The sequence below is a fragment of the Spermophilus citellus genome (assembly GCF_964194105.1).
Source record: "Spermophilus citellus genome assembly, chromosome: 4".
NCBI classification, from domain to species: Eukaryota; Metazoa; Chordata; class Mammalia; order Rodentia; family Sciuridae; genus Spermophilus; species Spermophilus citellus.
The window spans coordinates 112,988,884-113,016,852 of NC_138185.1; the positions used below are offsets into that span (position 1 = coordinate 112,988,884).

General features: G+C 50.8%; 1 protein-coding gene and 1 long non-coding RNA gene across 2 annotated transcripts in view; one reads left to right on the forward strand and one right to left on the reverse strand.

The window, feature by feature from the left end:
- Positions 1 to 1,452: 1,452 nt before the first annotated feature.
- Positions 1,453 to 27,969, forward strand: part of ITGA11 (integrin subunit alpha 11) — a 118,185-nt gene continuing 91,668 nt past the window's right edge. Inside the window, exons 1-2 of the mRNA XM_081293135.1 lie at positions 1,453 to 1,753; positions 27,276 to 27,387. Coding sequence (XP_081149261.1) covers positions 1,516 to 1,753; positions 27,276 to 27,387 — 350 coding nt within the window. The 5' untranslated portion in view covers positions 1,453 to 1,515. The remainder of the gene's footprint in view (positions 1,754 to 27,275; positions 27,388 to 27,969) is intronic.
- LOC308648416 overlaps positions 14,785 to 27,969 on the reverse strand; it is a 42,032-nt gene continuing 28,847 nt past the window's right edge. The window contains exons 2-4 of the long non-coding RNA XR_014021824.1: positions 17,550 to 18,190; positions 16,823 to 16,937; positions 14,785 to 14,994 (exon numbers count right to left, since the gene is read on the reverse strand). This is a non-coding gene — a long non-coding RNA (uncharacterized lncRNA). The remainder of the gene's footprint in view (positions 14,995 to 16,822; positions 16,938 to 17,549; positions 18,191 to 27,969) is intronic.

The window sequence follows — 27,969 nt, forward strand, 5'->3', positions numbered from 1 at the left end:
TTCCCCACCCTGACCTCTGTTAATTTCTCAGCACTTCCTCTGTCCTTTACCCAGCCTGGAAGAGGAGGCCAGGGTAGGACAGTAGAGAAGAGAGTCAGTTCTTGTGTTCCAGAAACTCTCTTACAAGAGCAAGAAAGCTTGTTTTCCTCTGTCTGTCATATTCCCCTTTCTAAACTATGTCCTGTGGATGGTGACACACTGATTCACTTCTGCATAAACCCCATGCCTGCTTGCTTTCTTTCTCTCTCCCTACTCCCACCGCCAAGTACTTGCCCATGCCTACACACACACACACACACACACACACACACACACACACACATCAGGGATGGAATCAGCTTCTCCCAGTCTGTGGCTAAGTAGCAGAGATGAATATATTAAAGTAAATGCCACCATACTACCAAGAAAAGAGCGACGTTGAAGAGGCCAACACAAGCCCACCACTCCATTCATGTGAACACAGGCCTGCTCAAAACCCAGCTCATCCTCAGGAACCCTGCCATCTCTTCCAGGAAGCCCTTCCAATCTCTCCTAGCCTGAAAACCCCACCTCCTGTACTCATCCATTCATCCACCCTCCTCCTGTGTTTCTGGTGTCTAGGGACTGAGTGCTCATAGAGATTTCAGGAAGAGAGAAGTTAATCAAATTATTCTGTTAATCAGAGTCTAGTTTCTCTTTTAAGTACAATAAAGATGAGAGAGAGAGAGAGAGAGAGAAGATGAGCATGTGTCTGAGGACCTGAATAGTGGGGACAGGGGACAAGGAAGGGCACAGGAAGACCCTCCTAAGAAAGTGACAGGTCCTCTGCTCCATCTTCCCCACACATTGCCCTCTGCCCTCTGCTATCCTGCCCTCTGCCTCTGCTCCTCCCCTGCTGGGAAGGCCAGCCACCGCACTCACAGTTGTGGCCCACGGCTTGATTAAAAGCTTTTTCAACAAATAAGCATTGAAGTTGATTGTCTTTTATTACAAGGAGTGCTGGGGAGGAAGGTGTCTGGGTTCCAAAGAAAAGCATCTTGATTTGTTAACGTGGTTCAGATCCTCCTAGGTGCCTCGACATGGCTCAGGTGTGGAGGGTGAGGAGGAGGTCAGGAGAGTGGAGGAGGGAGGATCTGCATTTATTCCAGGGTCACAAGATCTCTGGCCTTTACATTTCATGACCCAGGATGCAGAGAGACAAAGGATGTCTTGGAATGCACGATTAAGGGACGTCCACTATGCTTGTCTAAGGGAGACCTGAGTCACAAGGGGTATCGCTGGATCACCTCCAGTTTCCCTCTGGGCTTTGTGGAGCTCTTTTCTCTGGGAGATGGGACGATTGAACCACTTTCCTGAGCAGACCCTGATTTGGTGGTGGTCCCAGAGAGGCAGGTGGCACACCGCCTAAGTAGCTGGCTCCTAGGAGTGGTTGTCGGGGGGAGGGGGAGAAGACCAGATGTGGAGAGGACGTCGTGGCCGCTGCATACCTCCTGCCCAGGTGGCAGAGGGGCCGAGACTGGCCTGAAGCCAGAGCCCATGTGGTGGCCTTGCGCCCCTCCCCGCCGCTCGAGCCCTCCCACTTCCTCCGAAAGGGCCGCGGCTGTCAGGGAACCGGCGCTGAGCGCAGTGCTGGCTCCAGGCGCCGAGAAGAGGAGGCTGCTACTCTGGCTCGCCGCCCCAGCTGCCGCTCTGCGCCCGCAACCCGCCGCAGCACTGCGGGCCATGGACCTGCCCAGGGGCCTCGTGGTGGCCTGGGCGCTCAGCCTGTGGCCAGGTACGTGTCCCCCCTTGCCTTCCTTAGTCTCTGGAAGTCCCTCCCTGGCCCGCTGGGACCACGGATCCAGATGTTAGGAGAGGGAGCACCATACGCTTCCTAGGGTCGGAACTTGGCTGCTCTTGGGGACGTGGGTCCCCTGGGGACTGACTGCAATTTAAAGGTTCCAAGTTCAGCAAAAGATCGAGGTGCGCGGAAGCATCTTAAGAGTCCGCAGTTTGGTGTGTTGGGGAAAGTTGAGGAGGTTTAAGTTGAAAAAGCGCTGAGGGCTGGTGGCACCGCTGGGTGCCTTGGGTCCCCGAGGGCCATGCTGCGGTTCCCACATAGAGGCTGGGGTAGTCAGGCATCCCAGGAGTGTGAAAGGCGAGTGGGCCCCGACTGGGAAAGGGGATGAACACATCGAGCGAGCGTGCCTCGGTGCCTGTGCGTGGATCTGGGGGCGCACCCCGAAGTTTGGAGAATCAGGCGCCGCAGCCCTAAAGGCTGGAGAGGGAGACGCGGGAGGGAAAAGCTGCCCAGAGTTCATCTCACTGGGTACTAAAGGAAGCCCTAGGGCGTTTGGCCCCTAGGCTGTGGCAAATCCTCATCTGCCGGGTCACAGGCGGCTGGCTGCACACAGTCCCGCAATCCAGGACCTCTGGAAAAGTTACCTGATACCCGGGGTCGGAATAGGACAGCGCCCCCACAACCAGCGCTTGGAATTATGCAATTATTCAGTAATCCGGGGGAAGCCGCGGTCGCCAAGACGCACGTAGCTGCCTAATGTACTCCAGGTGTGGGGGCGCAGCTGGCAACCCGAGTCCCGCAGAAGTCAGACCTGGGCTGTCTGCACCGGGAACCTAGTCACAGGTCTTGGCACATCTCTAGCCACACGGGGCGGCCGCCAGCAGCGCTGTTTTAAGGCGGGAGGAAATTCTGGGGGTTCCTCTTCTGCGTGCGGAATGTCCAGCAAGGTCCAGTCCGGAGCACGGGCTGGGTGTGGGCGCCAGGATTCTCCTCCTCTTCTGCGTGGCTCCGAGCCTGAGCTGGAGCCAGTAGTTGGGATCTGATGGTGTGGCAGCGGGAGAGGGGCCTTCCGGGAGCGCAGGTGGAGACCCTTCAACCCTCTCTCCAGCCTGCAGACACCACAGGAAACATATGAGCCCTCCTGTCGTGGTATACCAAACTTCTGGGAGGTCCTACAGTTGAAAGGGCCTCCAGCTGGGGGGTTCAGTTTAGATCCTAGAGTGACAGTTTAAAACAAACATTGGTGTGTGAAGTTTGGATTTGGGAGAAAAGGAAGAGCTGCCACCAGGCTCCACAAATGTCTAGAAATTAGCTACAGGGGGCAGAGCCCACTCCAGCTTCATTTAGATGGGAGAGGGGTGACATCAGGAACTGTCCTTAAATCACTTGAAATCCAGTCACAGTAAAAAGAATCTACTCTTGTGTGCCAGATATGTTGCCCCATAATCTAAGATGGAATGACTGCCTTCCAAGCTGGGGGACAGTCTCAACCTCAGCAAGCTAACAGCAGAAAGGCTTTGGAATCAGACCTGGCTTTCAGTTCCAGCTCCAGAGCCCATGTCTGTCCAGCCCTGCACTGGTTCTGTGACCTCTCCAACAGGCACAGTAGGGCTCAGTCAGTGGTTGTTAATGGTGTGGTCATTCAAGAAAGAGAGGTGGTAAAGGACAGTGACATTAAAGGACCTCTAAAGACGCAGGATTTGTGACTCGGAGCTCCCTGTATATGGAGAAAACCACTTCTGCGTTATGTCTGGCCAGTTTGGGTTCTTGAAATATGGGATTTATTAAACATATCAATCAATGTTGGAAAAAAGGACATCTGCTTGCAGGGAGCTGGGGGAAGGGCCTAAGCATGTGTGCAGTCTGAGCCTTGCCCATAGCTGAGGACAAAGCCAGACCAGGGAGAGCTAAACAGAGGTGCCAGGGAGTCAATGGAGCAGAGAAACTTGGGGATGTTCAGATGAGAGAAGCTCAATGTCAGTTGAATAAGCAAGGGTGACTTCCTGAAGGAGGAGATAAATTTCAACAGGACTCTGGAAGAGTACGTAGAGTCAGTGTGACTTAAGTGAGACTCTTCAGATTTTAGGATGCTAAAGAAAAAAAAAAGTGTATACTTTAAATCCACAAAGGTGATGTTGGTCAGCCTGGACTTTACAGACTGGAAGGATCTCAGGGGTCATTGGGTCCATTCCCCAAGACCTAGGCAGAATTGATGTTGATCTGTCACCTGTGTGTCACATGGATGCAATGTAAAGAATTACCAAGAAGCTTGCCTGCTGGTGGTGGCACAGTTTGGTTCAACCAGAGATTTACTAGAGGCCAGGTTGGGAGTGAGTGGTCACTAAGATACTTTGAGTTCAGAGCTTCTACGTTTTCAGAGCTCTGGCTGCAGAATGGTTAAGCTGATGGGGTAGACAAAGCTATCAGGAAAGCCTTAAAAAAAAAAAAAAGAAATAACAAATCTGAAGACATTTATGGCTGACGTTCAGACGTAGTAGGTCCATTGACCAGAACTTCCAATCACAATCCATCCATAGTATGAGCGATGGTTCTTTTAAAAATGCACCTGAGCCCCTGTTATCTGCCAAGCCCCATAAAGACACAAAGCACAACCAGACACAGAGTGGGGCAAAGGCTAAAGAGTCTCACTGCTGCAAAAGGTCTGGCTCTGCCAGTTAGTGCTCTGTGCGCTCAGCAAGTCACTACATGGTTCTTCTGTGCCTTAATTTCCTGCAAAGTGGGGATAATAATAGAACTTATAAAGTTGTCATGAAGATCAAATAAGCACATTTGCTGGGAAAGTGCCAGACATATATTAAGCACTCACTAAGGCTGTCTTTCTTCTCCATCATCGTCTTCCTGTCTGTAAGAATCTAAAGATGCACAGATATACACCTTTCAAACTCAAGCCCATAAGAGAAATCTAAGGGAAATCTGTTGGAGACTCAGAGGAGACATACAGGCCAGTGCCCTAAATAAACCAAGCTTCTCTAGCTTGGGAGATGCAGTTTGTCATTGTCACTTTGCTTCCCCTTTGTCCACTTTGCTGGGAGCTTATGAGCTTATGGACCAAGACCCTCAGCCACTGTGAGCTGAGAAGCCTCTGAACCCCTCCACATCACATGCAGGCTCTGGGGTCCTAAGGAGATGAGGTGGAGCCTCACCCTCTTTCTCTTTTTTTGCCAGGAGTCTAAATAAACCAAGACTTCCCCAGCCCCTCCCTCCAAAGACCTGGCCTATGGTTTTGATCACAGTGAGAACTCACTCCACCATGGACCCCCAAAGATGGGATGCAAATCTTGTCCTTCTCATGATTCCCAGGCCACCCACACAGGCCTGTGGGCCCTGGAGGGACTCAGTGTCTCACCTCACCCTTGCTCTCTCTGCATCTCCCTCTCTCCCCTCACTTTTCTCTCCACATCAGGGAACTTCCTTTCATCCCCAGCCCCCACACCCTGCCTCAACCCCTAAGCTTAGGAGAAAACTGTGTTCTGAGCTGACTTGGCTCTTACTATGTAGAAGGGAGTTCATCTGAAGAATTTAAGAAATTCATTTTCCTCTCCACAAGGCCCAATTTGGGATACTATCATCTCACCACAGACTTCAATCTTCCTTTTGGAATTAAATCTGGTCATTGTTGGAGTGTGCCTGCCTGGCATTGTCATGATCCTCCCCAGACAGTGGCCTTTGGCCGACTCCAGGAGGGTCTGCTACAAAACAAGCTTTAAAAATGCTCCAGTGCACTTCAAAAAAATGACATCTCTGCCACTCACTGCATGCCCCGTGCCCCTCCTACCCCCAAATCTAGGGCTCTCACCAAGGATCCATAGTCATTGGAAACTATTTTCCCCAAAGCAATTGTGAGCTCAAGACACTTACACTCCTTAGCATGGAGAGCTTCCCATAGTGAGCCATGGTGCAGGTGGGACTGTCCCCAGCTTCGCTGTGCCTATTCTGTCAATCCTAATGCCACTGAAATCCTAGGAGTTTGTTCCCATTGAGGGGAGGAGGGGATGAGGGGAGTCTAGGATAGGTCATCTTGTAAACCCAAAAGAAATGAGCTTCAAAAAACTTCAGTGGAGAGTTTTCACACTGAGTACTTAAGACCAAGATGAATAGAATCTCACTCGGAAGGAAAAATCAGAGTGGGCCAGTCCCCTCCCCATGCTCTCAATTCTTCCTTCACCTGAACACTGACCTGGCACCCCTCAGCCAGCAGTGGTAATAATCAGCACAAGCAGGGGTCAGGAGCTAGGTCACCTGCATTCGACTCCCTTCTAGTTGGGCGACCCTCGATAAGCCCCTTTGAGGCCTCAACTGTAAAATGGGTAGAATAATTTCATAAGTTGATGCTTGGGTTAACCATCCATATGTGATTCATTCATGTCACGTGATCAGAGCAGCATCTGGCTCCCAGCAAGCCCTCAGATCACAGAGCAGTTTTTATCCTTTCTGTCACTTAGTATATTTGCTGTGCACACACTTCTGTGCATCTCCGCTAGACCTTGCAACCGCATCATGAAATCACTACTGTGAACAGTCCAAGATTATGTCGATAAAGTAAGAGGCAGCATCAGGATTTGACTGACCCAAAGCCACGGCTCTAAATCCACGCGTGATAACTTCTCTCTTTGGGAAATGGGACTGGAAAGCATAGAAAGACAATATGGGGCCCTGGCAAAGGAGCTGACTTCAGGGAAAATGAAATTAGGGTGCAAACAATCACCCTCCCTGACCAGGAGTGGGGCACCTGCCCCTTCAGACTCAGCTAGACTCCGACTCCTCCATGCAAGATGCTGGCTTGGTGAAATGGGGTCCTCACGGGTGCCTCACAGCCTGAGATCCTCTTTTCCTCACTATCCCAGATCAGACTCCACAAGCGCTCAACCACCTGTCCCCAAAGGCCTTGATATCCTGGGACACTGACTCCCCAAGGGTTCCCACTCAGCCCATTCTCCTCCCCAGCCTGCCCATTTCCATTCCCCTAATCAAAACCTGCTCTGAGCTTCAGGCCTAATAAGTTCATTCATGCTGATCAGCGCTAAAGAGTGAGGACAACTCAATGTGTCCCACCCAAAGGGATTTGCACTGTAATTGGGCTGTGCCTTAAACCAAAGGAATAAAAAGCAAACCAGGGCATTTTAGGCACCAGGACTGGCCAGCAGAGGAAACAGGGGAGGCTAGGGGCCTGCTTGGCTTGGTCCAGCCAATCAGAGCCCTACCCTATCCCTGTCCCTGACAGCCAGCCGCTTCCTATAAGGTAGAAGAACCCAGCCTGTGGCTTAGATGGTGAAGCTCTAAAGCGGGCAGAGGTTTTTCTACGTGGCATGTGGGTGAGTTGGGGAAGTTACTATAGCAACATGCTCCAGGATTCCAAACAGGATGACACAGAGAAGGGGTTCATGCCTCTGAAGCTGGGGCTGACAGCTTTCTTCCCCAAGCAGCTTCACCAGCTGAGCCAGACTACCAAGGATCCTGACCCTGCAGATTTCCAGGGCCCATTTCTTCTCTATAGATCAGAGAGCTGGGCTCAGGAAAGCCATGGGAAAACCATGAAATGGGCTAGTCGGTGCAGCTCCCACCCACAGTCTGCAAAGAGTGTGCCTTCCTCTGTCAGGAAAGGATGTTCCCTTTAGATGGATGGGGAGGCTGAGGCTCTTAAAGGTTAAATGATTTCTGTGATTTTTCCCAAGATCACATGGGGACTCAGGGCCAGGTCTTCAGACCAAGGGTGAGGTTTAGATCCTAATTTGCTACATCCAGTGAGGAACTTAAGGAGTAAATAATACTTCAGTCAGGGAAATGATATTCTAATGGTAGATTTTTCTATACTGGTGGTAGTCAAGTCATGCAAGATCATTGGAATCATTCTGGAATATCCCTAATCTCTACCATCCTCCTTCTCAGCCTAGCCCATTCCAGGCTCTCACCTCCTCTTCCTTCGAGGAAGAAGGCCACAAAGCAGTTTTCATTTCCTCTCCTTGTGCTGGGGATGCTCTTTTCCTGGAGCTCATGCCCTTCAGAGTTAATGATTGGTGGTGATCATCAGTCCCTTAGCAGACGGAGTTCCTCTCCAAGTTTATTTATACAACTTGTAGGATGAGCTACATAATCTGCAGGATCCACTGCAAAATAGCCCTGCTCACATGGTCCTGCCTACAGGTCTGTCATTTGGCAAGAAAGACACTTTACGGATGAGGACCTGAGTGACTTGTCCAGTTCAGCAACATGTACTGAGCCCCCATGAAGCCCAGGCGACTAGAGTGTGGAGATTCCAAATTATAGACAAGGCACTGACTCTGCCTTGGGGAATGTGGGAGTGGGGAGCAGTCTGCAGACTCCTCAGGTACAGGCTCGTGCAAAGTGCTGGTATGCATGGAAGGCGGGGTATCCATGGAGCAACTCTAAAGGCCCACAGATCATTTTTAAGTCCTGAAGTCCCACAAACATTTCTGTCTCTGTTGACTTTGAGAATCTTTGGGGGAGGACCTCTGAGAATTTGACGCTGGACTCTGGAGCAGCTACCTTGGCGTATTGCAAAGCTAGGTCTTGCAGAACTGGCCTTCCCACAGCCCCAGGGATGTGCAGTGGCATGGGTTCAATCTTGATCTTTAACAAACACAGCCTGCCAAATCCTGACCTGCGGGCCCTCGTCTCTATCAGGGCTCAACCGTCAGCAGATCCACATCCACAGAGGCCTGCTCGGCCCTACAGCACCCCATCCAACTGAGCTTCTCTGACTTAGCCAAATACAAGAGCTGCTTCCAGCCCGCACTCACACTGTCCCCTGTATCCCCCTTGATCCTGTCCCTCTTTTCTCCTGGCTAACACCCACTGATCCTTCAGGTCTCCATTTGGCCTCCTAAAAGCCTGCCTGGTCCTTTAGTCAGAGCCTGGGCCCCCTCACATGATCTCAAGGTATCCTGTTCCTGCCCACCCAGTGGTACTTCCCCTGGCTAGACACCTTCCCTGTTGTGCTGGGAGACCACGAGAACAGATACCAGGCCTCGGATCCACCACTGCAGATGCAGGTCTTGCATAGTGCCAGATGCAATAGGTGCTTCGTAGCAAATGAGTGGAAGAGCCATCTGTCCAGGGAAGCAGAAAGATATTTAAGGGCAGGACAGATGTCTGAAATCTCTTTGTACTCATACTTGATAAATGATGATAGTACAAGGGAAGAAATAATACCGATTATAAGATAGCTACAGATGGAGGAATCTGAGGTTTGAGGGGTGAGAGACAGATTTTTTTTATTTTTGAAAGAAGGATTTACTTGGCAGCAAAAGAGGTGAGTAGAGTATATTGATGCAAACCACCTGATGTTGGGTGAGCAGGTTGCTGGAGTATGGACTGTGGGGAACTGCAAGAACCAAACAGTGAGCTAGAGCCACTGAGAAAGAAGCCAAATGCCAATGAGAGCATTTGGATTGGCAGATGGGAGCCATTGAAGAGTTTTGAGGGAGGGTAGGGACATTTGCATTAGGACATTCTAATCTACATTTGCAGAAGCTTCCTGAGGAGGTAGGGAGGAGGTTGCATGTGACAGGATGACAGTGGCGAGCAGGTGGAATGACAGGAAGCATCCAGCACTCCACCACTGGACTAAATCTCCAGCCCAAATGACAGGCAAGCGGTGCCCCTGGCTGAGGAAAGTGTGAGGGGATGCGAGGTTCAAGGTGGGTAAATGGAGTCAGTTCCATACATGTGCCCTGGTGGGGTTTGTGGGGCAGGCGGTATGCTGCCTGGGAGCTTGGAAGCCAGTCTGACGCTGAGCCTTTCGAATGACTGGTAGCTGTCACAGACAGGCCTGAGTGAGAGCAAGCGTCCATAACATGGAGACTCTGTCCCTCCATCCCCTTTTCGGGCCCAGAAGCAGTGATTCATGCCCCAAACTTAAGGCAAGCTCAGATTCTGGTTTTGAAAGCCATTTAGAGCAGAAGAAACCATCGAGAGAGCCAGGCCAGACCACAAGCCAAACATCAGCTGTGGAATGTGCTTGCTGCTGACGGCGAGGCCAGCCAGGGGCAGCAGCCCTGGCAGGCTGCACGAGAGGCCCCGCCGGCAGGTCTGACTGTGGTCAATTGTCCCCAAGATGGTCTCTGCTCTTTCCTCTCTTCTCAGTGTGGATCTGCTTGCATCCCATCTGGCACATCGTAAACCCACCCCCAACACACACCCCTGCCCCCAGCCTGGCCCCCCACCACCCTTGGTTTGACACAGTGGAAACCTAGGTATATAATGACCTCCTAGGCAAGAAGTGAGGGTGGAGCAGAAGTTTCAAAAGCCTCATTTCCCACACAACGTTGTGATTCAGACATCAACCATACTCTGCAGAACGTAACCATGTTATTTAGTGCCCAAGAAGGAGCTGGGAGTGCCTGGAGAAGATGGCAGGGGCTGAACATAGACCCATCTCTGGGAGCTATCTGACGAGAGCCATCCATGGTGCATTAGGATATGACATGAACCCCCATTGCACAGACGGAAACACTGGGTCTGAGCCCCAAAGGGTCATATTGACACAGGCTTTCAATATTGGCCTTGATGCTTATTAAGTGGGGGACTTTGGACAAGTGACTTTTCTCTTTGGATTGTGTCATGAAAATCCCAGTGCTACCTTGTAATCCTGACTTGTAGGATTAGTATGAAAACTGGAAATACTACCCAATAACAAAATGTCTGGCAGCGATGGAATGCTCACAAATGTTAATAGCAACATTGGCTAACCCAGAAGTTCAGTCGCTGGGGTGAGATCTCCCAGGTGGTAGAGTCACAGCTTTGGATGCAAACCAGGCCGTCGGACTCCAGAGACTGTGATTCTGAGAGGTCAGATGACGGCTGCTAATCCAGACAGCCAGAACCCAGAACTCAGAGCTTATTATCTCAAAGGCCACCTTCTTTCATGATATTTTGTTGTTGCTTATTTGGGTTTTGTTTGTTGTTGTTGTTGTTTGGTTCTGTTTAATATTTTTTAGTTCTCAATGGACTTTTATTATTTTTATTTCTTCACTTGTTAGTGCTGAGAATCGAACCCGGTGCCCCACACGTACTAGGCAAGTGCTCGGCCACTGAGCCACCACCCCAGCCCTTGTTTTGTTTTTTGTGGTGCTGGGAGTCAAAGCCAGGGCCTCACGCTTGCTGAGCAAGCACTCTCCAGCCCCAAGCCATCTTCTGCCTGCACACAACTCTGGCTCTACCTGTGGAGCCCGTGGTGCTTTCATTTAATGGTTTTCTTTAAGTGAACCTTAAATCAACTCAAGATCTTCACGGAACCTCATCCTAAGCAATAATTGCTGGAAAAACCTAGGATTTGATTTGCTTATAATTTTAAAACTCCTGTGTAATCAAGTTTTCATGTTCACACTGATTCAACCTAAACTCCTCTCTCCATGGGGACACGAGGTTCCTTGTGCCTTTGTGCCTCCCAGGAAGGAGAAATTTCCTGTGGCTCCTAGCGCCCAGAAGGGAAGTGCTGCGGGAGTCAGATGTGACTGGGGGACTCCTTAGGAGACAGACCTGGTTTGGTTGAGGCCTCCTCAAGGGCCAGCTGCTCCCTGGGAACCCACTGAGGAGCCCTCAGGGAAGCTGGCAGGTGTCCAGGCAGAGGAGGGTCCCTTTTCTCCTGCGCTGGGCCCAGGTTAGGGTAAGGCCCAGGAGCATTTCCCCGCCACCAAGCAGCCAGGTCCCTGGCTGTTTCTGGCAGCTTCCTGGGTGGGCAGTGGCCCCACTAGACTGGTCTCCATTCGTGAAGGGGGATTTTACATAGAACCTGAGGGCCGTCCAAATCTGTTGCTCTTACAAAAGACAAAGAAACCCCCAACCCCCTCCCTAACAAATATTTTGAAGTGAGTGGAAGTGGGGAGGAACTTGCTGCTTTTCTTCTCTCTGGCAACTCTAGAAAGGAAAGCCCTCCTGGACTGCTGCCGGAAGAACTGTCATATACCTATAGACTTCTCTAGGTCACCTCATCAGCAGCACCCTACTCTTCACAAGGCTGCCTGCCTGGATCCCTTGGATAGTGGGAACCGTTCACTTCCTTCTCTCTTGTTTTCTCTTCCCCTGGGAATCATTGCACCTTCTTGCCCTACACACCCCTCGTAAGCACTTAGTTCATGCCAGCTTGTGCCCCCTCTTCAGGCCGGGCTCGGCTCAGCCTGCTGGGCATGAAAACCACTGCAAACTAATTCATACAGAGGAGTTCCCCATTTTCCCTCTATCCCTGCCCCACAGCCTAGTGATTATCACTAGAGGCTGCTTGAAAGCAGCCGTAACTCAGCCCAGGTGACCAATCCAGGCCAACCCTGAACATTACCAATGTAGAGACCAAAGCCTGGGGCTGGCCTCCACCTCTCAAGCCTAAGGTAATGGCAGAGCCCTGGAGTCAAGATGAGGACCCCTGGGTCAAGCTTGGAGTCTGAACTAGAGTGAGCTTCATTCAGTCACTTCTAAAAGAAATGTTTGGCCTTTGTGTTTCCAAGGGCCCTGTGGGGACTATGCGTCCATGCTTCCATGAACATTCCCTGAGCCAGAACTTTGCCTTTCATACGTGAACAAGAAGTTAACAATGGGGACTCTATTTTAAAACAGTTTGCTCTGGTGCACGGGTGGACACAATGCATGCTTGACCCCTGCTCGTCCACCCATCCAAGAGGAGTCTTGGGCCTTGGGGGTCCCCGAGAGGTCCAGTACCAAGTGTCTGAACATCTCAGACAGTGACCATCCATGGCTTGCAACCCTCCAACGACAGGAAACTCACCACCTCACAAGGAAGTTCATTTTCTAGCAAAGGCAGATGAACTCATGGGCCTTGACACTAACGAGGCAGTAGGCAATTGAGATGGCTTTGCAACCATGAAAGACTGACCTATACTGAAGACTGGAAGGACCTGTATATCCATCAGGGAACAGAACCCTGCACTCCCTAATGCCCCATCCACACCAAGCCAGGCAATGGCACCTGGTGCATCTGTGTTGAGCCCTGAGCAACCAGAAAACTCTTCTGGTGGGTGGGGTGTACCACTGTAGGGCGAGCCCCACAGACTTGGAAGGGAAGGGCCCCCACGATTCCTTTTTTTAGTTTACATTCAAAGAGCAGGGTCAGACTGGCCCGGCAGTTCTCTGGGTCCTCATTACCCTACTTCCTCTCCTCCAAGGGAAAGCCCTGCCACAAATTGCATATCTTGAGCTTTGTCTTGCTCTTACTTTGCCCAAACACTTGCTGGCCTGGGGCTAATCTTGGATGCCCAGGGCTCTTGATCCATACACCCACGACAAGTGGGACACATGCTTAAGAACTGGAAAACCAAAACCAAACTGTCAGAACTCTTTGAGCTGGTTAGTATATCAGATAGCCAGTTCAGCTCTCTTTGAAATGCCTGTAGCCAGGATCAGAGTAGGCAGGGCTGCCACGTACCGCTATACAGGTTGTGCACTGCATAACTTACATCAACTATAACATAAACAGCACCCTCTGCAGTTGGTGTAATACAGTGAGAGAGTAAAGGTTTAAAGATGATAAAAGTGTACATATATGGACTCCTTGGAAACCTACAACAGGACTTAGGGATAGGGCAATTAGTTTAGTGTGTGCCTTCTCAGATAAGGAAACTGAGGGCCAGGAAGAGGAAGAAACTGGCTCAAAGTTGCAAAGCAAGTTAGAAGCCATGCTGGAATTAGAACTAGGGCTTCTGAAGCCAAATTCAGTCCCTCTCTGAGACTCTAAGCATCACACTCCCCTTCAGCCCTTAGTTGTCAGGTTAAGAGTCTTAAAGGTCTGAACACTCGTGTTCGTTTTTTGCTGTCTCTTTTACAAATGTACATTGATCACTTACTATGTGTTAAGCACTGTTCCACGTGCTGAGGATAAAGTGGGGACACAGAAACAGTCCCTTCCAGGGGAGCACTGGTAAATGCTTAACAACAGACTCTGGCCCTTGGGATAGAGTGGAAAGAGTTCTTATTTATAGCATTTGCCAGTTTCCCTGGTGTAGATCCTCTCCTCAGGGTCGATTTCAAGCTACCAGTGTGACCCCATCAGCTCCCGTGAGCAGGCCTCAGCCCACGCGGGTCCTCTCCCTGTGTGACTTAAACCCCAGTGAGAGAGGAGACAGAGTTCAAGTGAGCAAACAGGTCTCACAACCACCTGTCGCTATTTTAAATTGTAAAAATAAAAAAGAAGATGCCGTGAGGAGGAACAGTGGGTCCTCCATCCTGGCTAGGACATTAACACTGGAGGGGTGAGGAGAGACCAGCTGAGCCAAGACCTCGGGAAGACTGTCCCGGGGAAAGGGAACAGCCGCGCAGAGGTCTGGAGGTGGGAAAAGAGCTTGGTGTGCCCGAGCTGCGGAGAGGAGGGTAGCAATGGGGACACTTGTGGGGTAGAGGAGAAGGCAGGTCCTGCAGCACCGGGCGAGCCTGGGGAAGGATCCGGGATCTACTCGAAATGCCATGAGGACTCCAAAGGTGATAAGCAAGAAAATGTCACCATCTGAGGGGCCTTTTAAAAAAATCATTCTGGCTGCTGCAAAGTGCAGAGCGAAATTAGAATTGAGCACCCGTATAGAAGATTTGCCAAAATCTAGGTCCAAAATGACAAGATTGACTGGGCCTAAGGGATGACAAGGGAGATGGAGGAGAGTGGCCACGCTGGAGAGGACCTGAAGGGTGAAACCTGCAGGATTTGCTGGTGGGAAGTTGAGTCACAGTAAGACTTCTGAGCCTCTGACTCGCCAGTGGGGAGGTGGGAACGCCACTTCCCAGCGTGGGGAGGCTGGCAGAGAGACAAGTTTGGAAAAGAAAACTCGGGGTTCCTTCATGGACAAGTGAAAATGCCCCACAGGCAGCTGGACAATGGCTACTGGGGCTCCCAAAGCAGCCTGAGTTAGCCTGGGGTGGAAGGGGGTCCTCAAGAATCTGGGCCACTTTGACGTTGGAGAGGGCGGAGGGGAGGTGGGAAGCACCAGCCCAAGGTCCAGCACCGTTGGCCAGAGCCTGCTGCAGGGGCGTATCTGTGGTCACAACTCTTGAGACCCGTTTTCCATCCAACCTGGGATATATGTGTGTGTGTGTGTGTGTGTGTGTGTGTGTGTGTGTGTGTGTACATAGGTGTGTTTTAGTTGATCAAGATGTGATTGTACTTTAAATGAGTACCATGCAGAGATTCCTAATGTTGATTTGGGTACTTTTATATCCTTCGTAGTAGTTCTTGAAAGCTTGAGGAAGAAGCTCCATCCCTACGGAGAGAAAAGGATAAATGACATAAGACAGAAAAGTATACTAGCTTTCATAAAACTGTGACTTTAGTCCTGAAGGAGGTGATTCATGTGTCCTCCGAAGGCATGAGATGGTTTTCCAGGACTGGGAGGAAAACTATGTTAATTATAGCCAATTTCAGTTTGCTGTTTTCAATTTTCAGGCCTGTTTTCCATGATCTTGACATCTGCTTAACCAGCACTTTGGCAAACTACCGATGAGAAGGGCCTCCACGGCTCTCACCAGCACTTGCTCTTTCTCTCTGGATGCTGCCATGAGTGCCTCTATTTCAGCCTGCATACCACGGGCCCTCAAAGGGGTTTGGTCCCCTCCACGGCCCAGTGAAGGTGTCCCCACTGTCATATAGGTTGATTGTCTCTGACTTAGAGAATTCTTCCTTATCTACAGCTTCAAGTGCTTTGGAGATTGGAGGAAGGCCATCGTGATAATAGTAGCAAACATAGTTTCTTTAGCACAGCGGGTGACATGGAGGGCATGGTACAGGGAGCAGTGAGTTTCTGTTGAGATGACTGTCTTAGGGGAGAGAGGTAGGCAGGCAAGGCAGGGTCCTCCGAGGTCCCACCAGGGCCTGGCAGGAGAGGAAGCCGGCTGCACTGATGGAGGGCAGTGGGTGAAGGGCAGGCCGCCCTGTGTCTCTCCACTCAAGTCCTTCCTGGATGAAGATGAAGTGAACTTGGTGAGGCTCATGCCAGGCAGCACATCCTTTACCAATTTCAAAATGCCATTAAGGCCACCGGAGTCTTCAGAACTCTTGGCTAAAGTGGACCTAGCAATCATCCAGTGAGGATGCTCAGCCCCCCCATCACGCCCCAGGAGAGAGCTTTCTGATTCCTGATGGGTTCTTTTTTCACACACTTAACAATTCAAGAGGCCGTGCAAATGCATCTAGATCCAGGGCCCTTCCTCCTGGAGAAGGCAGACATTGTGGCCACAGCCTCCCATGAAGCAGACCTTGCTTCTAACCGCTGGCGCACGCAGAGCCACTTGCTGCCAGAAGCAGCAGTGGGTATGGACTGGGGACCTGCTGTTTCCCCAATGAGCTAATCTCCCTGAGAATCAAGGGTGTGCGAGGTGACGCCTTTCCATGGGGTGTCCTTGCTGCCTCCCCCTTCTCCCTTCCTTCCCTGGCCAGGCCCAGCGAGTCTCCCATGGAAGCCACCCTCTGCCCCTTGATGGGGACCATCAGGAGAAATCAGTGCTGGCGCTCTCCTCCCTGCAGGTCTCCTCCACAATGCGTAATCCCTGGGCTCTGCGCCTGTGTGCGCACTCGGCCCAGTGTCTCCTGGGGCAGAGTTCCGACCTGCCCTGCGTGAAGGCCAGAAAGCCAGGGGTCTGAGACAAGGCTCTAGCTGCTTCTTCACCAGCTGCAACAGCGGGAAGAGGAGGAAGGACGGTGGTTGGCTGGTGACGTCAGTGGTGGGGGGAATGGGAAGCAGGATGGACTCCAGGGTTTTCCTTCAGAGAAGACGGCAGCAGGATAAAGCCCACCAGCAGAGAAGCAGGAGGTCCCACCAGGAGGACAGTCACTGGGTCAAGAAGTCAGACACTTCTATGTGAATGACAGAAGTGAGAACACAGAGGGGCTTTTATGAGAGTGAAGGGGGCGCATCCCTTCCTTGGAAGACCCAAGAGCGGGCAAATTTGCTCTCAAGTAAAAGAGGGCATCTGGGCTAGATGTGAGAAGTGACTGGTGTCAGCAGGCCAGCTCCCCTAAACACAGCCTCTGATTCTAACAGAAGGGCCGGGCCGGCTGGTGCTAAATCACTGTGGGGCTGGGGGACAGCTTACCTTCAGAAGTGGCTTGAAGCTGAGGACACTTGTGTTGGACCAACTGCTGGCGGGAGCTGGGGGATGTTCCGGGTCCTGGAGGCAATCGGATGGAGTCTCACTGGGGAAGCACCACCTGCTCACCCATGGTCCACAAGCCCCTCCCCTCAGAGGGAGATGGATTTGGAAATGAATCCAGAGAAAAAGAGAACACAGACTTAGGACATCCGAACTGTGAACATTTTTAGGCCACCAGGGAGACTGGTGACCAAAAAGGGGAAGTATCTTGTTCAAGGTCACACAGCCAGTAAGTGGCAGAACCCAGGAGAAAAACCTAGTTTCTTGATGCCCAGCCTAGTTCTTACCACAGCAGTTTTAGCATCTAAGAGGTGGGTACCATATATCCATGTCCCCGTTTCTGAGTCCTAGAACCAGCTGTCTTAAAGTCGGGAGTCTACCCTTTGGCCTTTGACAGCCATATTTCCCCATCTCCCCTAGGTTCTCCCATTCCTAGAAGACCCCAGGGAGACAGATCCTTGGTCATTCCAATGCCACATAGTGCTGTTATCAAGGAGTCAGAGTATACAGCCTGGAGTCCACAAATTTTTTTAACTAAGAGGGTCTAAGGGAAACCAGGAGGACCTTCTGCCCATTGCCCTAAATCTCATTGAGATTTTAGCAGCACAGTCCAGCCCCAGGGCTGGGCAGGGCTTTCTGTGGAAAGGTGATCACATTCCTGGACACTCACCAAGGTCTCTGTCTTCCTGACATCTGATGTGTCCAGAAGCCCCAGCCAGAGACAGAAGGCCCCACAGCCAAGTCCCCTGGGTGCAAACGAGGGGCAGGGAGCTGAGGCCTGGAGGGTGCAGAGCATTAGAAGATGATTTTCTCTAATTCTTTCCTTTGGCTCCGGAATGCAAAATATTATCATTTTTGCCTGGAGATTTCCCTTCCCAAATGTACTTGGCTCTGGCCAGCATCGAGATGAGTTTGCATTCTTCCCCACTGCCTGGGCTCCAATTCTAAATTGTTTGCGGAGACTCAAGACAGATGCTCTGTGCTGACAACTGGAAGTCAGCTGTGTGTTTGTCCAAAAGAACCTAATGATGTGTGCCAGAGCTGCACCTTGGGTGTCAGAGGCCGAATCTCTCATTTTCCAGATGGGAAAATGGGGCCCCCGAGAGGCCCAGGGACTCCCCAGGCGCACAAGTCAAGTTGATGGCACGGCCGACATTAGAACTGAGATCACCCCTCTCCAAACTTCTCTTGGCTTCGCTTCAGACTCCGCTGACTTCACCACCTGTCTGTTGGCCCCAGCACGGCTGCAGACTCTGAAGACCACAAGTCATATCGTACTCCATGGGGTGGTCCCACCACCCAGCATGCAACCTGGAGCACCCAGACCCAAAAGACAATGACGGGAGTGAGGTCATACCACAGGACTGATGGGGAAGACAGAGGGTCATGAGGAACCACTGGCGACCTTGGACAACTCCCGCCTTTCTCTGGGCCTTAGTTTTCCCCCTTAGGGCACCGAGGTCTTCAACTCAATAGAGCAGTTCTCAAACTGTATTCCAGGAACCCCTAAATTTCCAAGGAAAGTGTCCTAGATTTGCTCCTGGGACTGAAAACCTGCTACTTGTTCCTGCTTCCACCCTCAGCATCAACCTTTTGTGTCCACTTGGGATTCGCTGAGAAAAACAAAGTTTAGGGACTAATAAATGGTTTGATCTCTAAGACCTTTGCTTACTCATAAAAGTAAAATCTAATAAGTTCCCTGATAATATCTGCTGTATGCTGCCTTCGACCGAGTGGTAACGGGTCTTGCCCCTGTCCCATGGTGACTAGAAAGGAAGAAAATGAGGTGGAGGAAGCCCTGGGGCTGGGCTCCAGAGCCCAGGGTCCACAGAGGGCGGTTAGGTCTGGCGGTTTGGGTCGGCATCTGCATCTGCCACTCCTGGGTGGGGAAAGACAGCCCAGCTATTGGGCGTGGTGCAGAGCTGAGGTAGGGACAATGTATGAGTGGTGCTGGGCCACACTGCTCCCTGACAGGCTGGGGGCAGGCCCAGTCCAGCCTAAAGTTGAGACTCCTCAGGGAGATCCTGAGAAGGGAATGACTGGGCCACTCCCCAGAAATTGTATGTCCCCCAGATTCCCCAGTGTTCCTTCTCCCTGTATCTTTGTCCAGATACTATGAAATTGCTCCTCCTCCTCCCTTCTAGTCCAGCATTGAAGAGCTAGGCTGCATCGGTTAACAATTGCTATGGTCATGCCCAGCCCTTTTGGTTTTTTATCTTGAGTCAGCGTCTCTCTGAGTTGCAGAGGCTGGCCTTGGACTTGCCATCCTCCTGCCTCAGCCTTCCAAGTGGCTGGGATTACTAGCATGCACCACCGAGCACAGTCCTTACCCTGCCTCTGCAGTGGCAAAAACTGTAGTGATGTGGCAAAGGGTACAGAGAGAAAAGTAAGGAATTGGAACTCATGGTGCAACCTGGGGCAGACCACGTGGCTCTGACACCTACTAGGTGTGTGACTTGAGGCAAGTGATGGAATTTCTGTGCCTCACTTTGAAAATAGGTGTCATGAGAATATCTGCCTCTTAGGACTGCTGTAAAGACAAATGAGTTAATACTTCTGACTCCCTTGTAGGGGTGTGCAGAGGGTTTATTGGTGGTGGTTGTTTAGCAGAGCTGCATTTTCTACTCTAATTTAGCACATTTTACTGAGGAACTTCTGTGCCCGGGTCTTGGGGTGGAAATAAAGAGAGAAATAAAATCCAGTCGCTGTTCTCACTCTGCTCAGAGTCCTGGGATAGATGGATATGTTTAGTGTGGTCACTTAACCAGGATCCATTAAACATGCTCATGTGGACATAGAGGCAGAGCTACTGCCCCTGAGAGGCCCACAGTCCACTGCCATTTCCCCATCAGCCAAGTAGCTAGCTGTGGGGAGGAACTGTACATTTCTCACCCGACTGGGACTTCCAAGGTCAGGGTCAGATGCCCACCAGCCTGCAGGCCTCCCGAAGCCAGTGCGGGATCCCAGGGTCTCCTCAGAGTGGGTGGAGCCCCTGCTTCTCCCCAGGGTTGGAGAGCTCCCTGAGCTACCTTACCTCCTCTCTGGGGGAGTCCTCTTCTCTCAACTGGCTAGAAGCTTCCCTGCTTAGAGGACCAGGTTCCCCCGTCCTTTCTGCAATATCTCACTAGTGCTGATTAAAGGAGCCCAGACTAGGGCCTCGGCCTCCAGCCATGCCCCCCACCCCCACCCCAAGGCTTGGCTTTGCTTCCTCAGGCGCCCATCTTTGAAACAGTGCCTCCTGGGTAAAGAGAAGCCTGGCTGGCAACAGGGCAAGGACCATCAGGTTTTCGTTATTTGCTTGGGCAAAAGGGCAGCAGTGCAGATGGTGCAGATCAGCCGGGCATCTAAAGCTCATCTCTTTCTTGCTTTGGAAGGCGCTGTGTGTTTCCAGAGCTGCAGGAAGTCCACTTCGTCCATCTTTTTGCTTAGGGTGTGTCTGAATCCTTTCTCCCTACCCTCCTTCTGTCTGTGATTCACATTCAGATGTGGAGATTCTTGAGACCCAAGTAAAACTGGGAAGAAGGAGATAGCACCAAAGAATTTTGGTGAAATTTCCAGCCTCCTTCATCTACCCCTGCACCCAACATACCAGGAAAATGGAAGCTCAGGGCGACCCAGACAGCACAGGGGAGGGCCCAGAGATCCGGGTGAGGTCTTGGCTGTGGAGACTGAGATGTCCACAGCTAGGGGTCACCCAGTGACTTCCTCTTGCTGTCAACTCAAAGCCTGTGCTTCATCCTGACATCCAGGGCCCAGGGGACTCTGGCTCCATCCTGTTTCACCTAGTCTCCCTGTTCTACCTCTTGTAATCAGGGATCTGCCTGATTCTACCAAGCAGGGGCTGAGGAACCCAAGTAAAATTGGGAAGAGGGAGATAGTACCAGAGACCTAGGGTGGGTGTGTTTTCAACGATGCTCAGATTGGAAGAGGACCGTCCTGGGTGAGGCCACTTTGAGGTGAAGATTCAGGACTTGGGGTGGGGTGAGTGGCTCCCCAGGAAAGGGAGGCTCATCAATGGGGTACTTCATGACTCAGGACATTTGAGGACTTGGGGTGCACACTGCCTCTTCCTAGCTTTGTGACCTTGGCCACATGGCTACTTTTGTACCTCAATTTCCTCACCTTAAAATGAGAACAATAATATTCTACTTTCAGAGACTATTGTAAGGAGAAAATAAACTTGGAACAGAGCCTGGTACATAATAAATGCTCTGCACATGTGTTACTTTTATGATTGTTATCGAGATGTAGGGGACAGTTAGCACCTAAGGCAGAGAACCAGGATGTGAACTAAGGCAGGAAGAAGCCACCAGGTACTGGTTCTGAGAACAGGTTCTCAGAAGGTGTGAAATTCATCAAGCAAGTCTATCTGTATCTTCTGGACACAGGATAAAGATAAAAGGCCACTCAAGGATGTACCCTGAACATGCCCAGTAAGAGGAGCCACTATAATCCAGGGCAGAGCCACAGAGACTCTGCAGAGCTCACAGGGAGGGCCACACAGGGCGGGCACTTGATAGACACTTCTGTAGCTAGCCTGGAGCCATCAGGTGATGGTGCTGTGGTCCCATGCTGGTGCTCCCTCACTCTTGGGCCCCTGACGGCCCAGATGCTGGGAGCTGGTGACCCCACCTTCACCTGCGGTCAGTGCTTTTGAGAATTCTGAGTCCCCAGTGATGTTCAAGCCCAAGGCTATGGCTCCAGGCCCCTCTTGGGATGAACTGATGTTTTATTTAAAACCCAGATAAGATTCTGAGAAAGGGAGCAGCAGCTGATGTAACTTTGGCCACCGTCCACCCGAGAGCAGCCCAGGAATTGTGGTTTTTCCCCCTCTGTCATCAATCTCAAGGGCAGAGAAGTGGCAAGCAGCCCAGCCAGGCTCCTAGCGCCTCTGCAATTGGCCTGTTGATTCCCATCAAAAACAACTTTGTTTTGTTTTGTTGGCATTCGGGGGGCCATAAATCTCTGAGAAGAGTACATTCCCCAAGTATGAAAACCATGGCCATCAGAAAAGGCCAGAGATCTTGTCGGGAGCCGGGGTCAGAGATGGACTTGACGTCATTTTGAGGAAACCCATCCTCTGGCTGGTTTGGTTTGGTGAGAAGCACATGCCCACTGGAGTCTGGGGAGGAAGCCAGCACTTTGTAACTTAATGCTCTTCCTGTGGCCAGATTTCACTAATCCTGTCCCCAGGGAGGTAGAGGTAGGGACACTGGGGGGGGTCCTAGACAGAGCCCCTAGTGAAGGTACCCAGCTCCCACCAAGGGATGTATCACAAGGAACCCTGCTGGGTGCTGAGGCAGGAAGGGGGGGGGCCTCATCACTGAAAAGAATCTTCTCTCCCCCGCCCCCCAGGGTCTTTCCTACAAATAGCTGAGCTCCCAAGAGGGCGGCCCAGCACCCTGATACCCCATGCTATTTAATGGTGTTCCCAGCTGACCTGTTCCCTACTGAGTAATTGGTGAGATTTGATTGGTTAAAATTAGTGGTTAGACACCTAGAAGAGGATTGTGTGACATCAGTGCTCATATCCATTCTTTTCCTGTCCCTTTTCCTTGATGGCAGGAGCAGTGTCCCAGCAAATGAAGAACCTGGTCTCTAATTATTCAGTGAACCCATGAACGGGAGCTGAGATACCTCAGTGAGAATGCAGCAGTCTGGTGGCCCTTAGAGGACAGAAGATGTTATAAAATATCAGCCATATGGCTGGGGGCGGTGTCACACACCTGTAATCCCAGCAGCTCAGGAGGTTGAGGCAGGAGGATTTTGAATTCAAAGTCAGCCTCAGCAATGGTGAGGCGCTAAGCAACTCAGGGAGACCCTATCTCTAAATAAAACACAAAATAAGGGCTGGGGATGTGGCTCAGTGGTCGAGTGCCCAGAGTTCAATTTCTGTACTCCCCCCCAAAAAAAATCAGCTATGTGACAATAAACAAATAAATGACTTGTTAAAAAATAAACATGCAGCATGTCTGAGGACAAGTACAGCAGAGCCAGGGGACAGCGGGTAGGGTGGCCTGGTGACGGATAGGCTGGCATGGAAACAGAGACCCTAATAACTGGATGGAGGGCGTGTAGTTCATGGGAGGAAGAGTGTTGCAGACAGGGAAATAGAACAAAGGCTGGACAGAGAATGGGTGACACAGTAAAGGGACAGCAAGAGTGGCTATGTGGCTGGAGCTAAGGGATAGAGGGGACAGGGTAGGAAAAGAGTGGGAGGGGGAGTGAGGAGGGCCTTGCAGAAAGAAGTTTGGCTTTAGCTGTGAGGGGGGTGGGATATGGATGGATGAAGGGGGTGGAGCTGGGGAGTGACAGTTTCTGACAGGTCGTGGAAGGGTCCCTCTGGCCTTGGTTGCACAAGAAGCACTAATAGAGGACACAGGATGGAGAATTCCCCAAAGATGCAATGCATGACTTCACCTTCATTGGCCCCACCTCTGCAGTCCTAAAGGGACGGGTGGTCTGGCTTTCCTGATGGCCACATCTGCCTCCCTCTTTTTCTGTTCCCTCTGCCTCCTGGGCTCAGAAGCAGGAAGGGAAAGGCCTGGTCTCCAGGGGGCTCCAGAGAGCCAGATGAAGTGTTGCCCCACAACCAGGCCTGTGTACATGTGGGCATGGGTTGTGTGTGTGTGTGTGTGTGTGTGGTGTCATGCGTGTGTGTATCTGTTCATCCCTGGAACGAAATTTGAGAGAGGGTGAGTTTCTCTCTGGAACTTCAACTCAACTTCTTTGATCCCTACATGCCCATCAGTCTCCAGGGTCTGCATAGGTGACCCTGGTGTCTCTCTCCTCTGTGCCATGCTCTCACAGGTTAGAGACCTGTGCTCCTTCACCTCTGACCTTACCCCCACTCCATGCTCACCTGCCCCCAGTCCCCTTTCCCAAGACTGCCTTCTGCTGGACAGACCAAGAAGTCCATGCATGGCACGGGTTTCGTAAAGAAGGCACCAATGGAACAGCATAGTCCTCTTCCCTCCCACTTTGAGGTGAGGATCCTCTCCCACTCCAGGACCATAACACTAAATCCATGCGTTGTGTCAGATTAGGAATCGTGAAGTTAAGGTTGACAGATACATGATGGCACTGTCATCTCCTGTTTCCGCAGCAGGTACTACCTATGAATCACACCACTCTTGCCCCTGAGCCCGGAATTAACCTCGGAATCTTTCCTTTTTTTTCATGTTTTTATTGGTGCACTACAGTTGTGCATAGCAGTAGGATTCATTCACTTATGCACCTGATACAACAGTATAATTTGGTCAATTTCATTCCCTAATATTTCCCTTTACCCTCCACTGCTCCCTTCCCCTGGTCTCTTTCCTCTACTCTACTGATCTCCCTTCAATTCTCATGAGAGCCCCACCTAACTTTTTTTCCTTTTTCCTCTCTAAAGAAAACATATGACCCTTAACTTTCTGAGTCTGGCTTATTTTACTTAACATAGCACTCTCAAGTGCCATCCATTTTCCTCCAAATGACAAAATTTCTTTCTTCTTTATGTCTGAATAAAACTCCAGTGTGTATGTACACCACATTTTCTTTATCTGCTCATCCACTGATAGAAACCTGGGCTGGTTCCATAGTTTGGCTATTGTGAATTGTGCTGCTCCAAACATGGGTGTGCAGATATGGCTAGAGTATGCTGACTTGAATTCTTTAGAATGGTCATATGGTAGTTCAGTGCCTAGGCTTTTGAGGAAACTCCATAGTGATTGTACTAATTTACAATCACACCAACACGGTAAAAGTGCTCCTATTCCCATGCCCTCCTCTCCCTCATCGATTATTACTTGTACTCTTGATGTTTGCCATTCTAATTGGAGATGAAATCTCAGTATAGTTTTGACTTGCATTTTTCTAATTGCTAAATACGTTGAACATTTTTTCACATATTGGTTGGCCATCTGTATTTCTTCTGGAAAGTGTCTGTTTAGTTCATTTGCCCATTTATTAATTGGGTTACTTGTTTTCTGGTGCTAAGCTTTTTGAATTCTGTATATATTATGGATATTAATCCTCTGACAGAGAATAGCTAGCAAAGATTTTCTCCCCTTCTGTAGGCTCTCTCTTCACGTTCTTGGTTATTTCCTTTGCTGAGTGGAAACTTTGTAATTGGATGCCATTCCATTTATTAATTCTTGGTATTATTTCCTCAGCTTTAGGAGTCCTAATGAAGAAGTCGCCTGTGTCTATATCCTGGGGTGCCGACCCCATGTTTTCTTCAGCAGTTGTGTAGTTTCTGGTCTAATTCCTAGATCTTTGATCCATTATGAGTTGACTTTTTGCAGGGTGAGAGATGGGGATCTAGTCTCATTCTTCTTCATATAGATAACAAGTTTTCCCAGCACTGTTTGTTTAAGTCTGTCAAGGATCAGATGACTGCAGATGTGTGAGTTTTCTGGAATCTTTCTTAACTCCCTGCTCCCAACAGTACTAACGATTGGCCTGGGTAAGTAGGATAACACGTATCTGACATCCCTACTCCAAGGTCTTCCCATTTCCCCGCTGGGGGACTTTAATTCTATGACTTCAGTGATAGAACTTGGGGCACCTCTATCAGCTTGCCGGGAAGTAAAAGGAAGAGTGGGAGACACCACTTGTTTCCACAGAACAGGCCCTGTTCAAGTGGGCGTCCTAGGCCTTGACCCCCGAGCACCCAGACCAGGGGCCAGTGCCCAGGGAAGGATGCAGGGGGGTGCTCAGCAGGGACGAGCCTCAGCTTCAGAGTCTCCCTGCCTCCGACCTGGCGGGCTGTGGGATCTAGGGCAGGTCAGTTAACCTTCCCTCACCCTGGTCTTTCCCTGTGCCACCCACCCCACTGAGAGATGAATGGGTAACACCTGTGAGTGTTCTTTGAAATTTATAGAGTGTTCTACATGTGAAAGGGGTGGAAATGAGAAAAGTCTTATTCTCCAGATTCACTTCACTAATCTAAAAGTCTTGGCTGGTGGCAAGTTCCCACCCCTTAAGTCCCATGGATCCCCAGTTTGGTGATCCTGTGAATACTACAGCCAGGCAGAGGTGTGGCCTGGATGAGTAGCAGGCCAGCCACATCCTGAAAATGCCTTGTTCAGAAAGGAGTTCCTTAGCAGGCATCCAAGGTCCTAGTTCTAATGTGTCCCCAGATCCACTGTGCCCCTGGACAAACCTCTTGGCCTTTCTGGTGCTGTGCCAAGTGCTTCTGCCTGGCTAGATCCTGTTCATTCTCCCAAGGTCCTATGAGGGTAAATGATGGCAGATAGGAGGACACTCAGAAAATCAAAGTGCCATCCTAGTTGGTTTTCAGTTTCAAATGACAAAGTACCTTAAACTAGGTGACTTATAAAGAAAAGAGGTTTATTAGCTCAGAGTTCTAGAGGTCTGAGAGCTTGGTGCCAACATCAGCTTGGCTTCTGCTTAGGGCTCAAGGTGGATGGCAACACAGGGGTCAACACAGGTGGAAGCTTTGCTAGCCTGGCCAGTGGGCATGTGCAGAAGAGGCAAAACATCAGGCATGAAGTTGCTTCAGGATGACTTGCTCTAGAGACAACTAATCCAGTCCTGTGAGACCCAACCCAGTCTTGTGAGACCTATTCCAGTGTCTCAAGAAAGACATGAATCAATTCTGTCTTTGACGACCTAACTCTCTCCTAAAGGTCCCATCACCTCTCAACACTGTTACATTGAGAATCAGTTTTCAGCTTGAGTTTGGTGCAGACAGATGACCTCCCAACCACAGCACAGTCATATTCAGGCTCCACACAGTCTTCCCCCAAGAAAGAATCAATTAAGTCAGCATTGACTTAACCAATCAAGGAGGACCCTGGAGGCCAAGGCAAAAGGATTGTGGGACTTTCTGTCCACTTTCCCTCCGCTCCCCCAACCAGGAAGTGGCCCTGCTAAAGCCAGACAGAGCCTTGCACATTGATTCAGAAGGAGGTGGTCAGCCAGCAGAGCTGGACCCAGGCTGGAGCAGGTGGTGGGAAGTCCCTGACTCATTAGCAGGCAGACATGAGAGAAAGGAGAAAGAGAGAGGAGGGAAAGTAGAAGGGGAAGAAGCAAATTTGGAGGACGGAAGGGGTGACGGAGGAGGAAGAGAGCTATCCGTGCCCCCATCAGACCAGACAGTCTCTGAGAGAGAAACTAGGTCTTCCATTCAGTCTTTTTCCTCCCAGAGTAAGACTTAGGCCTTCTCTATCAGTTACAGGCTCCTCCAGGGCAGGTGCTGGGCCTCACCCATCAGATTGGGGGGGACTTTGTCACTACCTCATACAAGGGCTCCTCAAAGACAGGGAGCCCACTGGCTTCACAGCCAAGACCCTCTAAAGTAGATGACTCACCGGTGGGTCTTGAAACACCCCTGGGGCCCTGTGTTCACCTGCCTGATGCCCCTCTTCTCTCCCCTTCCCCCACCCAGGGTTCACAGACACCTTCAACATGGACACCAGGAAGCCCCGGGTCATCGCTGGTTCCAGGACGGCTTTCTTTGGCTACACGGTGCAGCAGCATGACATCAGTGGCAAGAAGTGGTGAGTGAGAGCTGCTGCCCGCGCCCAGCCCTGTACCATTCCCCGCCCAGCGCCCTCTATCCTATTCCGGACCTCAGCGGCTGCCCAGTCTGACCTCACTCTCTAGGGTCAATGACTTGACTTCTCGTCCCACCAGGTCAGGGGCTGATCAGCTCTCCCCTGACCATGAGACCTGGAGCATTCAGTTTCTCAGGTCTCTGTCTTCTTGTCTACGAAATGGGAATGAACAGCTCCTCACATTCTAGGTCATGTGACAAACGGTGGCAGGCACCTGGGGACCAAGAACTTACCCCCTCGCATCCTGCCTCAGGGACTTACTCTCATCAGTGGGGGCAGCATCTCTGCTCCTGTCTCCTTGGAGAGCCATTGGGGGTCTCTGGAGAGATCTCTGTGTGTTCACAACCCAAACAGGGCAACAGTGAGACAGAGAGAAGTAACATGAGACCAAGAGACGGCAGGACCAGAAAGATCCCAGGACCCCTCAAGTCAGGGGCAATCAGGGGGAGGGAAGGATTCACTTCCAAATTTCAGATCACTTTATTGCAGCATATTTTACCATATAATTCACTCATTTTGAGTCTG